The sequence below is a fragment of the Astyanax mexicanus genome, chromosome 8 (genome assembly GCF_023375975.1).
Source record: "Astyanax mexicanus isolate ESR-SI-001 chromosome 8, AstMex3_surface, whole genome shotgun sequence".
NCBI lineage: Eukaryota > Metazoa > Chordata > Actinopteri > Characiformes > Acestrorhamphidae > Astyanax > Astyanax mexicanus.
Genome location: NC_064415.1, coordinates 18,507,856 through 18,521,057, shown reverse-complemented (window position 1 = coordinate 18,521,057; position 13,202 = coordinate 18,507,856). Strand labels below are relative to the sequence as shown.

Sequence of the window (13,202 nt, the reverse complement as noted above, 5' to 3'; positions counted from 1 at the left end):
TTCAAAAAGTCTCCTAATATCATACTCCTTCATTACGACAACTAAATCCTGACAAATTAAACATACACATTTCCTTCTGAACTATAATTACTATAAATAGTAATTTTCCCAACATGCCTGACATTTTTTGCGTTTGCTGTCTATTTTCCATTTTGTTGGAGCTGCCATGTGCTCCCAAAGCTCAGGAACATTAATGTAGGCATAATGAAGAAAAGAAAAGGAGGTGAGGAGCGTTTTAAATTGAGTTTATGTGATAGCAACACCTTGTGTTCAAACTTTGAATCTCACATTATAAAACCTGCTTAATAGCGGGCCAACTTTCATGTTATTTTTAAAATACCTCACGGGCCATTCCAGAAAAGGAAACGCAGGCCGTAGTTTGGACACCCCTACAGTAAAGTTTTCAATAGTTGCTAGGATGCTGCTAAGTGGTTGCAGGCATCTGCTATGGTTTCCCAGGTAATTGGAATTGCGTCTCAGATGTTGCCAGGTGTTTGCTAAGATACCATGTTGAAGAATGGCTGGTACTGGGTTGTTGTCGTATTTGAAGGATTTGAATTAAGTACTTTTGCACCCTACTCTTACCCTTTGGATGAAAAATTTAGCGGTGTGCAATAAACGGGCCGCAAATGGCCCGCAGGCCGTAGTTTGGACACCCCTACAGTAAAGTTTACACTCACGTTTTTTCTGAAGTGAAATTCGAATGATAGTTTTACTCATCTTAAATGTGAGTTGAGAAATGTAATTGTGAACTGAACCCAAAACAATCGACAGAAACATATTGTAGTAAACTTTAAGAATTTGCATAGATTTCTTCAACAATCCTTACCAAATGTTTACACATCACTTCTAACTCTGTAGGAGTCTGGGTGTCCATTTTTCTAAAGTACGCTCTCTAACTCTGGACACTTGGGAGCCTGAACTCATCAAGGTACACACTCACAAATGCACAAACACATATCTGTTTTTTTTTTTCTCTATGTAATATTTGTTCACACCATAAAACCAGTGCATTCAGACACCCATGTCTCCGCTCATGTATCTCTCTCTGTCTTTCACTTTTTCGCTTTAGCTGATGTGTGAATTAGGAAACGCTGCTATTAACCGGATCTATGAGGCACGCATTGATGAGATCACTATAAAGAAACCACACCCCTCCAGTCCCAGGTAAGCAGTGAGGCTATGTGTCTCTTTCTACCTCTTATAATGGTGGTTTGCACTCCTGGGCCTGGATGTCCACTGTCCAGCCTGCTTTAGTGCTTTTCATGCTTTCCATGCTTCCAGCCAACCTGACCCAACTAATTTACTCATTATTAAGCATTTTATTTAAGTGCTAAAATGGGTGTGTCTGAGCAGGGGAAACACAAAATGCATAGTATTGATGGTTCCACTACACTGCTTTACACTTTACACTGTTCACATGACTCACTGGATTGTCGGTATTTTAAAATTTCATAATAACTTCCTTCCTTTTTTTCTTCCCTACATGCACATCAGAGAGAAAAGACAGGTAACACTGTTGTGGGAGTTGCGTCTGTTCTTACTTTTGTATGATAAAGTAAAATGCACTTGCGAAAGTTGTGATATAAGCCACCAGTACTATGTGTTGTTAATCATCAACTGAATTAATTTGTGGGTCTGACCAGCAGCTATGGGGAATTAATATACAGCCCTGGAAAAAAAATAAGATAACTACGGACAACATTTCTCCAAAATTCCCCCTAAAATAGTCATTTACAGCATTTATTTGCAGAAAATGAAAAATGGCTTAAATGCAGAGCTTTCAGACCACAAATAATGAAAGAAAACAAGTTCATATTCATATTCATAAAGAGTTCAGAAATCAATATTTGGTGGAATAACCCTGGTTTTCGTGCATTTGGCACGTTCTCCTCCACCAGTCTTACACACTGCTTTTGGATACCTTTATGCCACTCCTGGTGCAAAAATTCAAGCAGTCCAGCTTGGTTTGATGGCTCATTCATCTTCTTCTTGATTATATTCCAGAAGATTTTTTAATGTTGGTAAAATCAAAGAAACGCACCATTTTTAAGTGTTCTCTTTTTTTCCAGAGCTTAATATAGAAGCCAAGCAAAATAAAAAAAATATTCTGTTAATGATGCCAAATGCACATGTTGCGTTCGTGTGTGTGCGCATGTGCAGTGTCAGTCAAAAGTTTGCAATCAACCCTTCTCATTTTGTAACCTTATATTTTCTACATTTGTCGATATTGATTGAAGATAGATTGATAGATAGAAATTGAAGATATCAAAACTATGAAGAACCAAATATGGAATTAAACAACCAGGAAAAGGTTTTATGCTTTAAATTCTTTGAAATCAGCTTTGCGCTCTCTTGTCATCCTCTAAGTCAGATTCAGGAGGTTACCTGGAATGGATTTCCAACAGTCTTGAAGGAGTTACCAAAAAATGCCGAACACTTGCTGGCTGTGTCTCTTCTACTTTGCAGCCCAACTCATCCCACACCTCCCAATCTCTGTTTTGGACTTATTTTTATTACCTAGTTCCCTGTGTGTCCTTTCATATTTTGATGTCTTCCATATTAATCTATAGTGTGGTTACAAGCTTTTGACTTGCTCTAAATGTATATTGTGTATACACTATGTATTTACTTATCTTAAAAATGACCTAATGACCTCATTTTACTATTTTTGTGTTGTAAGTATTTATTTTATTTGACTGCAGGAGGCAGATTAACTGTGTCTGTGTGCTGCTGAATTAAAGACTGTATTGTTCTGTTTTTTTTATTATTATTCTCAGGCAGGATAAGGAGTCATGGATACGCTCAAAATATGTGGAGAAGAAATTTATTCACAAGCTTCCTGAAACCGGTCGTGCCCCACCCCTGCGCCGCTCTAGTGCTCGCCGTAACCGAGCAACCACGCAAGAAAAACCAGGCATACGCCCCGCCCTCAAACCCAAACCCAGCAGAGCCACCCTGCCACGCCTCACAGGTTTTATATATACACACACACACGCATCCAGTCTGTTTATATTATAACTGTATACATTAGGGTGTTATGGTGTATGGTAACATAAATTCTGCTTGTCGTGGTGCATGAAAAATTGTTACAAATCTGTGAGGGTTTATGTTAGCCCCAAGATGAACTTGAGATAAACTAACTAAATGAATTCTATGTGCTGTCTTTGCAGGCCTGAATCCAAGTGAAATAATGAAGAACAGTATAGACAAAGGTAATAAACACACACACACACACACAGAATGACAATAAACGCAAATGCATGAGTATTTTAGCTTTGAGCTGTTAAATTGTGGAAATTGTTTTGCAGAGGAAAAGTCACCGTTCCTCAGAAATTTCAAGTTTATTTTTTGACATTATCTTTTAGGTGTGAATTCTACACTGTTAACACAACCAGGTATACTGTTGATATTCATGCACTCAGTGGTAATAAAGTTAACACATTAATGAATTATTAACGGCTGTATATGAGTCAGTTCTGAATAAAAAAAGAGGTAGGTGAAAGTGTTAAGGCTACTTGAATCTCCAAATGAAGATTTTTTTCAGAAGCACACATTGTAATGTTCTCTTAAAAATGTGGCTTCCATTACCTCAGTTTAATTTATTATGACTTTTATTTATAAAAAAAAAAAAAAAAAACTCTAGTATTAACTCTAGGTGCCTGGCTAGCTAATATTTTAGTTCCACCATTCAACATCATGCAACAGTTACATTCTGTCACATTCTGAGGCTGCTGCATGATTTAAGGTGGAACAGGAAAATTCTAACAAGAAGCTAGCAAATAGCTAATAAACCAATCAGCTCCCCAGTCACTTTGGAGTTTGGGTCTAGTTGTTGTTATATTATAGAAGAGGTGTGATGCCGTGAAACTGCGTTCTCTGGAATGATGAAGCTCTGTCCAGTACTTTGTAAAGGAATTGGGGAGTTGGGTGGGTTAGAGTGGTAGTGAACATTCAACATCCCTTTCCTTGACATTACAAACCCTTCCCTGGATATTAGAGACAGTTACTCCAACAAACTCCCCCCAAAAATACTGTTTTTCTAACATCCTTTATTTTTAAAGAAACATTAATTTAGCAGGTGTCCCATTTAGTGTGTGATGTACAGTACAAGCCAAAAGTTTGGACACACCTTCTCATTCAATGCGTTGTCTTTATTTTCAGGACTATTTACATTGTAGATTCTCACTGAAGGCATCAAAACTATGAATGAACACGTGTGGAGTTTTGTATTTCATAAAAAATATGAACATAATAATATTCTAGTTTTTTCAAATAGCCACCCTTTGCTCTGATTACTGCTTTGCACACTCTTGGTATCATTCTTTCTATGAGCTTTAAGAGGTGGTCACCTGAAATGGTTTTCCAACAGTCTTGAAGGAAGGAGTTCCCAGAGGTGTTTATTAGCACTTGATGCCCCTTTGCCTTCTTCACTCTGTGCTCCAGCTCACCCCACCTGGATTGGGTTCAGGTCCGGTGACTGTGGAGGCCAGGTTATTTTTTGTTAAGTACATAAAACTCAACATGTGTTCATTCATAGTTTTGATGCCTTCAGTGAGAATCTACAATGTAAATAGTCATGAAAATAAAGAAAACACATTGGATGAGAATTTTGGCCTGTACTGTATATCTTTCATGCAAAAAAAACATGTATGTCCCTTTTATTTGAAGTATGTAAAACGTGACTCATGTTAAAACTGGTGAAAACACAGGCTGTTTTGCCGAAAAACTCCAGTTCTTATAAGCTCAAACCTAGCTGGTTCAAGAACCAGAGTTATTTTGGTGGAAAAGCGCTATTTATATTGACTATTGTATTGTTGTTCCATGCTTCTGGAGGAATGTAATTTATTACACTGTGTACCTGTATAGATGTAATGACAATAAAAGCCTCTTGACTTCACTTGACTTGTTATAGCGGGACAAAAAGAAAAATAATCATGGTCTTCTAGTGACAGTATGTGTGCACATTTAGCTGAGCCAGCAGTTGTGTGATCTCCAGTGCAATCCCCTCCTGTGTAATAATACATTGTCAGACTCAGTGATAACATGTCATGTAGAGACCTTGTTATCCACACACAAACAAGCACACCCTCAATGCTGCTGTCTGTGTATCTGTTTTTCTGTGTGCAGAAGACGAAGAGGAAGATTTGAGTGGTCTTCACCCCGGCGCTCTTCTCTACCGCTCCGCGGCGCTTCAGCACTTTCCGGTCATGGCCGACGCTCTGGCCCACGGTGCTGACGTCAACTGGGTTAATGTAGCCGAGGAGAGCAAAACACCTCTCATACAGGCCGCCAGCGTGGTGAGTGCGTGTGAGAGCTGTGCGTGCGATTTTTGTGTGTTTTGTGGTGTCAGCAGCATCGTAGGCACAGCAAAGAAAACCAGGCTGTGTATGAGTTATGTGTGTGTGTGTTGTAATCTGCTGAAGCTGAAATAGAAAAATGTTTTAATGCTCACTTTTAAGGCATTAAAACATTTGTTGTCAGAAAAAATAATTTGTTGGAATCAAGCCTTGTCTTGATGTGTCTGTCTTCTTCTCTGTAGAATTCTCTGGCAGCGTGCGAGTTCCTGCTACAGAACGGTGCTAACGTTAACCAGGTGGACTCTGATGGAAGAGGACCCTTGCACCATGCCACTATACTGGGGCATACAGGGTATGCACTTAGACACAGATCTACACACAAACTCTGCAGTGCATTGACTGTTCAGCACCTCTGTGAAAGATCTATAATTAAGCCTACTATACAAAAGGTCATCTTATTGAGGTGTGTGTGTGTTTGTTGTGGTAGGCTGGTGTGTCTATTTCTGAAGAGAGGAGCGGACTACAACGCAAAGGATATTAACCAGAAAGACCCGATCACCATAGCAGTAGAGAGCGCCAACGCTGACATTGTTACACTGTGAGTACAGAGAAGGGGGGGTTAAAAGAGAAAGCAAAACAACTGTTACTGAATAGTTAAAACATAAGTATTTAGTTCTCCAACAAAACACAGAAAACTCTAAAACTGAGCTTTAGTAACAGTCCTAATGCTACAAGATTGCACTTTTATGAAAGTGTTGTCTACAAACATTTGGAAATTAAATAGTTTGGGTATGACTCCCCATGTTTCTCCACCATCTTTGTAGCCAGTTTGCCCCACTTTACACACTTCTATACTCAAGATCCATAGTGCTCCCCCACATGACAGAAAATAAGCTCCACACCAGGTCTTGTGGGAGTGCAAACCTCATTTATAATTTTTTTTGTAAATTTATTTTAATGTTTATATATATATATATATATATATATATATATATATATATATATATATATATATATATATATATATATATATATATATATATATATATATCAAGATTCATAGTTCTGCTATGTTATGTCCATATACTTGACTTAAGCCCTCCTGTTATGTTGTGGGTCAAATTGACCATTTTAAAGTTTAAAGATCTAGAAAAAATAGATTAAATATTTTATCTACTTTTTCTGCTTGCCCTATTTAGTGTAATCAAAATATAATATGAAAATGGTTTGTCTCGCATATTTGCAACAACTAAAACTTTTTAATAAAAAACGAGTAAATTATCCTAATTCAACCATTACCTGTTAGAGGTAAGGAACACCAATGCACTAAATATTAATAGAACAATTAGCAATGGAGTAAATGTTAGACAGTGTTAGACATCTTTTGGATAATTAATATGTACACCATTGCTGTTACTGACAAATGAACATAACAGGAGGGTTAAGCTGTTTGTTGAAGTATGTGTGTGTATCCGATATCACTGTGTTGTCAATCCAGTGAGTTGCCTTCGCAGGTGTTGTGCCAAATTCTACCACCCTACATGAGTCTGACTCCCTTTAAGTGCACACATTTCATGCAGCATACATTTATGAACAACAATCAAAGGAATCTGATGGGAATCTGTTGCACAGAACATAGCTTATGTGTGAAATTGGTGCACTTGAAAGGAGTCAGACGCTGACAGGCAGAAAGAATTTGGCACAACACTTCAAAGGAAACGTGCCAGATTGACAGCATGCTGACGTCAGATACACAAGCTCTTCTACCCTTCTATAAATGGTCAGAAAAAATTACCCTCAAACTACAAACGCAAAGAATCATGGTTTATTTCATTTGGACTAAGACCAAATTTGGGCCCTTTGGTCAACAAGGTTCACAGTGGGTGTGAAAGCACTCTTATTGGTAGAGTGTGATGAGCTGTTTGACATTATACTAATTTCATTTTTATAAACATTCTTAAACAATATAGTTGGTTTAGTGTGCAGTGTCACCAATAACAACTACCACTGCAACTAGACTGTAGTAAATGAGGAAGAATATTATGCACATCTGTGGCACACAAACCAATGTCTGGGTTTCTCTGTAGTTTACACAAACATTTAGACTATGTTCACATTACCAGGATGAACAGACTCAAATCAGATTTTTTGCTTACTGTGGCTCAGATCTGATTTTTAATGGCTGTATGAATGTGGCACATCCAAATTTTTTAAATCAGATTTGAGTCACGTTCATATGTGGTCCTAAATTGGATACGTATCTGATACATGGACACGTGATATAAATGTGAACAGTAACATCTGAATTCGTGCGTCTTTTTGCTTTTATGCATGCGCTACCTGCTTCTCTCTCGTACCCACACATCTCTTGGTGCAGCTATAGCTGCAAAAACAGCAAAAGGTACAAGTACGAGGAGGTACGAGTGCCTCTCTCAAATATGACGTATATTTTTTTATTTGTGAAGAAGGTGACATTTATACATGTATCAATGTGCACATGTGAAGCGTTTCATGGACAGATTTGTTCACATTACACACAGATACAAGTCACTTCTAAATAAAAAATGGGATTGGAGGAATGTAGCTTGTAACGTGAACGTAGTCTAAGTCAGTATGCTAAGGAATACAAATATAATACTAGTATGGCAGTAATGATGTGAGAAAATATTTGGCTTCTGATTTTAGTTTTCTTTTTCCTTCACAGCCTTCGAATAGCCAAGATGAACAAAGAGATGCGAGAGATGGACGGCTTCGCCCAATCAGGTCACTCTGAGGGCTATGCTGGTGGGGGCGGGTCTGGGGATCTGATTGTTCAGACCAAGAAAAGCTTTCAGGCACTCAAAAACCACCTTAGTGGCAAATGAGTGTCAGTAGAAATGCTGCTTCAGAACCAAGTGCCATGCTGTGAAGTTTTTTAGACACTTTCTTCTTACGCAATGTGACAAAACACTACAGAAACACACAAGCACTTAAACAAAGCCAACCACAGTGTGTTAGAATAAGCCATATTTATATTATCATTTTGTAATATGTAATCTAATGTAAACATGCTGTACAGTCTGTGGATATAGATATTTAATGCCTCGTACATATGTACGTAAGTAATGTGTTGTCAAGCACTTTTTCTGTTTGTTTGTTGTTGTTTTTTTTAAGTTTTTATTCATTGTTATTTTATTCATGGTAAACTGAATAGATGAGTCTTAAGCTAAAGCTGGATACAATGAAAGCATTAAAAAGGGATTGAGGGATTGTCTCAAAAGGGAACTTTTGGAATATATATTTTTTTATTGAATTATTTTTTTTACTTAAGTAGTTTGTTTTGAAGAATCAATATTTTTATTTTTTATTATCAAGTAGTTAATCACAGGCCATTTCTTAATTAAAGAGCAGGTGACGTGTTCAGTAAGCTCTGTATTTGCTTTTGGAGTGTAATGCTTTGACGTACGTGCAGTTGTGCTGACTCGCAATGTTCTTGTCTTTTGCATCAGTTGTATACTGAGGAGCTTCATAATGGCAGCTTGTCTCTATGTCCGTGTCTGTGTGTGTATCTGTCGCTGACTGTGGGTGTATATATATGTGTGTGTGAGTGTGTCCTGAGATGATCGGCCAAGTGTCCACTGCTTGCAGTGTATCGTCTGCGCTGCGTATCACAGGTAATCGATCTGGCAAGCTGACAATGCCTTGCCTTCACTTCCTTTTCCTCATCTCCTACCAGCTCACCTGTAAAAGCAACACTAACACTTTTATCAGCACTCTGAACATTTCCACTCCCCTCTACCCCTCATACTGGCATATGCTATTCCAGTTTTTCTTAGGAGAAAAGGAAAAGGAATGTCAAAGTGCGATTGCAATGCTCTGGCACTAATCCCTGCTTTTACTTCCGATTTTTTCACACTACTTGCTGAAAATGCATGACATTACTTTCATTTTACTGTTTGTACAGGGCCCCCTGTCATGGAAAATACATATTACACCGCTTTCATTATAAGTTTATTAATGAAAATTCAAGAAACACGACCTCTACTGGTTAAGTAGGTCACTGAAACGTATTTTTCCTCCCAAGAAAAGCCTCTCAATTTTTTTTTAAGAGATGCTTAAAGTCTAATCATGCTCCCCACATACTCTACAGATTACTCTTGGTAAAGCAGTAGTGTTTTCCAGTGTGGGCATCAAACGCCTCTGTCTGAGGGAATGATAATGTACTTATTTTACCTTGATATATGGTGCTGGCAGTTATAATTTTTTTAGTAGGGAAATTATAAAGCTGTTTAATACTTAAAATTTGGCTTGTAAGTATAACCAGTCAATTAAATGTAAATACAACAAGTAGCAAAACAAATACAAAAGCACATTTGCCCATTTTTTCTTAAATATAGAAAATACAGGACAATCAGAATCAGAGTCCATTTTTTTTAAGTTGGTTGTGTGATCATTATGACTGGTTTTGGAACATTAAACCACATTAACATTTTATGTGGATGTAAGAAAAACATAAGATATGGGTCCTTTGAATCAACCCAGGCAAGCGCAAAATTGTGATCTACTGTCAACACTGAGTTTAACACTCCAATCTTAAACATTTCTGTAATTATTAACCATATTTTTTTTTCCTTTAATCCATTTGTGTCTCATCACAATGAAGGGCATGGCATGAACCCTGGGACATGACCAGTATTACCCTGTGTCTGTCTGTTTGTGTCTGTCTGTTTGTGTCTGTCTGTCTGTGTCTGTCTGTCTGTGTCTGTGTGCTTATACCATTCTATATGTGTGGGTGAACATTAACCAGCTCTCACTCTTTTTATCACTATGAGTCTAAAAGCATGATTATGTTTTTTTTTTTATAAAACGAATGGAAATAATGATGAAGCATGCGAGACAAAAAGTGAGCGTTAGATTACGTGTACTGAGGGAGGATGAAGTACGCACTGGTTGAATTGTCTAAGGAACTGTATTAGCCTGAATTACTTTAATTAACTCTGAGATTGCATTGATTAGAACTATTACAATAACTAGTTTTTGATTGGAAAATATATCGTTCCAGAAGTAATTGTCCTTTAGTGCTTATTATGCCATTTTATGCTGATCAGAATTTTATAACATAATAATGGATTCACACAATTTTTTTTTTTTATCATAATAAAAATAAAAATCTATAAATATATAGTGGCAATATTTAAGCAGCAAAAATGATTTTGTCAATGATGGTTTTGTCCTTTATTTTACATTCTGTCTATAATGTAATTATTGTGACAAATCATTCACTTGACTCAGAATGAAATATAAAGTTAAATTTAATGTTCCTGTCAACCTTGTCTAACCCCCATCTTCTTCTTTCTCTTTCTTGATGCAGGTGACGACACTTACCATGATATCTTCCGAGATTTCTCCCAAATGGCCTCGCACAATCCGGAGAAGCTGAAACGCCGCAGCACTGACATGAAGACCCCATAACCACCAGGTGGCACTGCTGCACAGGTTTTGCTCACACAGACGTGCAGGAAAAGTTGTCAACTTTGTAAAATATCAATGCTCCGCCCATAAATGAATTCAGAATTTTGTACCAGCTGTTGGAAGGTTTGACTACTTTTACCCAATATTTCCAGAAACTATCATTCAGCCTAATGAGAATTTTTACACAACACACTCAATGTTTTGAGTGGATTGTGAATTAAACATATTTTATCTTATTTTGTCTGGTTTATGAAGGGTCTCACAAAATAGAAATATAAGGGTGTAGTTTTCTGTGTTGTTTGATTAAGCTAATGTTAGAAGTTACATAGTTACAATTACAATTGGTGTAGCACTTTATACTGGAAATAAAAGGTTCTGTAGCACTTTTAAACGTGATGCACAGTAGTTTCTCATTAGAGTAAGAAAGAGATTGAATGATATATTTTTCCAGCATTCTGTAAAGCTTGTCCAGCCTTGCAACAGTTGCTATGAAAGAGCACATTTGTGGGAGGAGCATAGGTAGGTCAGTAGCCTCTTGCTTTTATGCCATCTCACCTAGATGGCCATGATGCAAGAGCAGAAAGCGTCCAGCTTGCACTTATCAGCTGTAGTGTGTGTGTGTGTGTGTGTGTGTGTGTGTGTGTGTGTGTGTGTGTTTAGTCATTTTGATCTTTGAGCCTGAGTCACACTAGGCCCGAGTGAGCAGTTCAGCTCATAGCTGTATAATAGAGCTCTTGTCATTAAGCCACCATAGTGTGTCATCTCGTCCTGTTATCACCAGCATTCTCCTAACCCATATTGGTACGGATAAGGGCTCTGAGGGCAGTTTTAGCCCGTAGCTGTTCAGTAAAGTTGCACTGCTCACGGTTCTGTTTCCCCACATTCATTTATTCCAGCAATATCGCAAATGACCGTTTTATATTTTAGAATTTTCTTGGTGTTCCTTAATTTCAGTGAAGGACTTACTTACACCAGTGCTTTTATTCCACACCTTGAAACACAGTGTTGGTAGATTTCTTACAAATCTAACATGAGCTGGAAGATTTTTTAAGATGTATTTTTTATTAATTGTATTCCTCCTGTTATATAAATATTGTATTTTTTGCTTCCCTATTCCAAGCAATGCAAAATGTAAGCACAATCTGCTCTGGAAAAAAAATAAACTCGCTTGCTAATAAATTTTCTGTCTTTCTCTAACCCTGTGACTTGACATCCAGAGATGTTTCAGATTATTTTGAAAAACTGTGTATCTGCAGTGATGATGATTACTCTCTGGTCTATAAATGTAATTCCTTAAATACATATGAACCTACGTAAGCAATAAACAACAAAAAGCTTAATTTCTGAGTAGGATACTGTTGAAAAATGAGTGGAAAATACAATAGGGCACTTCAAAACCACCAAATTGTAGTTTGCAAACTGTCAATTTTAAACTGTCAATTTAAACCCTCTCAAAAAGAACGGTGCAATTTATTTTCATTATATTATTGGTGATTTATGGGTGAAAGGCATACTGTTGAATAACACAGTGACCTCCAGTGGATTTGTTTTGGTTTATCGTGCCTCTGCTGATTGGTAGAATTGGCACAATCATTTAAAATTTGGAGATTGTGCCAACAAGTTCAGTAGAATGACAAAGTTTGAAATAAGCTTTAATAAATATTGAAAGGCAACAAAACAGCTGTCGGTCAAATTAATTTGGAGAATTTCTTTTTGTCCATTAATCCATTTAGTGGTTGAGTGGACTAAGGCACTGCCACTTGGATCGGGAGATCGCTGGTTCGAATCCCTGCCATGTAGCTTGCCATTAGCTGCTGGAGCCCTGAGAGAGCACAATTGGCATTGTTCTCTCCCCACATCACTCCAAAGGGTGATGTCATTCAGCACAACGCATCTGTGAGCTGATGTATCGGAACCGAGTTGCTGCGCTTTCCTCCGAGCGCCCTGTGAATCAGCAGCAGTTTGAAAAGAGGCGGTCGCTGACTTCACATGTGTCTGAGGAGGAGGCATTTGCTAGTCTTTACCCTCCTGGTGTTGAAGCATCACTAGTGATCGGGGGGTCCTTGTAAATAGGGGAGAAAACAGGGGGGAAATAATAGTATTAGACAGCTTAATAGTGAGTTTTAAAGATTTTTAAGGCTTTCCATGAGGTACTTCTGGGGCACATGTGACACTGTGGATCGAAGAATGTCCAAATGCCAAAACATACTGATATCCTATGACTTTTGGCATGTCAGTGTAGCATTTGTAGGACAGCTGACCAGTTTTGTTTCATCATCCGACACCTGCAGCACTGACTCACCGGTCACTTACCCAGTGAAATGCTAGAGTTTTGGGAATACAAATTAATGCCCAGGAAGGGCATTATCAGGGATCAAACGAATGATTTCCAACGCTTAGATAATTAGGAACCCATAATCTTCACACATTCAACAATGTTCAATAAAGAGA

The 13,202-nt window shown here is 37.8% G+C and overlaps 2 protein-coding genes across 4 annotated transcripts in view; one reads left to right on the top strand and one right to left on the bottom strand.

Moving 5' to 3' along the window:
* The window catches only part of acap1 (ArfGAP with coiled-coil, ankyrin repeat and PH domains 1), a 35,662-nt gene extending 23,706 nt beyond the window's left edge, over positions 1 to 11,956 (top strand). For 2 of the 3 annotated variants that reach the window (XM_049482300.1, XM_022678467.2), the window contains 9 exons: positions 862 to 931; positions 1,073 to 1,167; positions 2,781 to 2,974; positions 3,174 to 3,215; positions 5,131 to 5,300; positions 5,543 to 5,652; positions 5,788 to 5,898; positions 8,005 to 8,063; positions 10,651 to 11,956. In XM_049482300.1, coding sequence (XP_049338257.1) covers positions 862 to 931; positions 1,073 to 1,167; positions 2,781 to 2,974; positions 3,174 to 3,215; positions 5,131 to 5,300; positions 5,543 to 5,652; positions 5,788 to 5,898; positions 8,005 to 8,063; positions 10,651 to 10,751 — 952 coding nt within the window. In that variant the 3' untranslated portion in view covers positions 10,752 to 11,956. Of the gene's footprint in view, positions 1 to 861; positions 932 to 1,072; positions 1,168 to 2,780; positions 2,975 to 3,173; positions 3,216 to 5,130; positions 5,301 to 5,542; positions 5,653 to 5,787; positions 5,899 to 8,004; positions 8,954 to 10,650 lie in introns of all 3 variants that reach the window. The other variant, XR_454044.4, reaches the window with a different exon arrangement.
* The window catches only part of slc16a13 (solute carrier family 16 member 13), a 252,457-nt gene that overhangs the window by 217,718 nt on the left and 21,537 nt on the right, over positions 1 to 13,202 (bottom strand). The gene's annotated exons all lie outside the window — the stretch shown is intronic.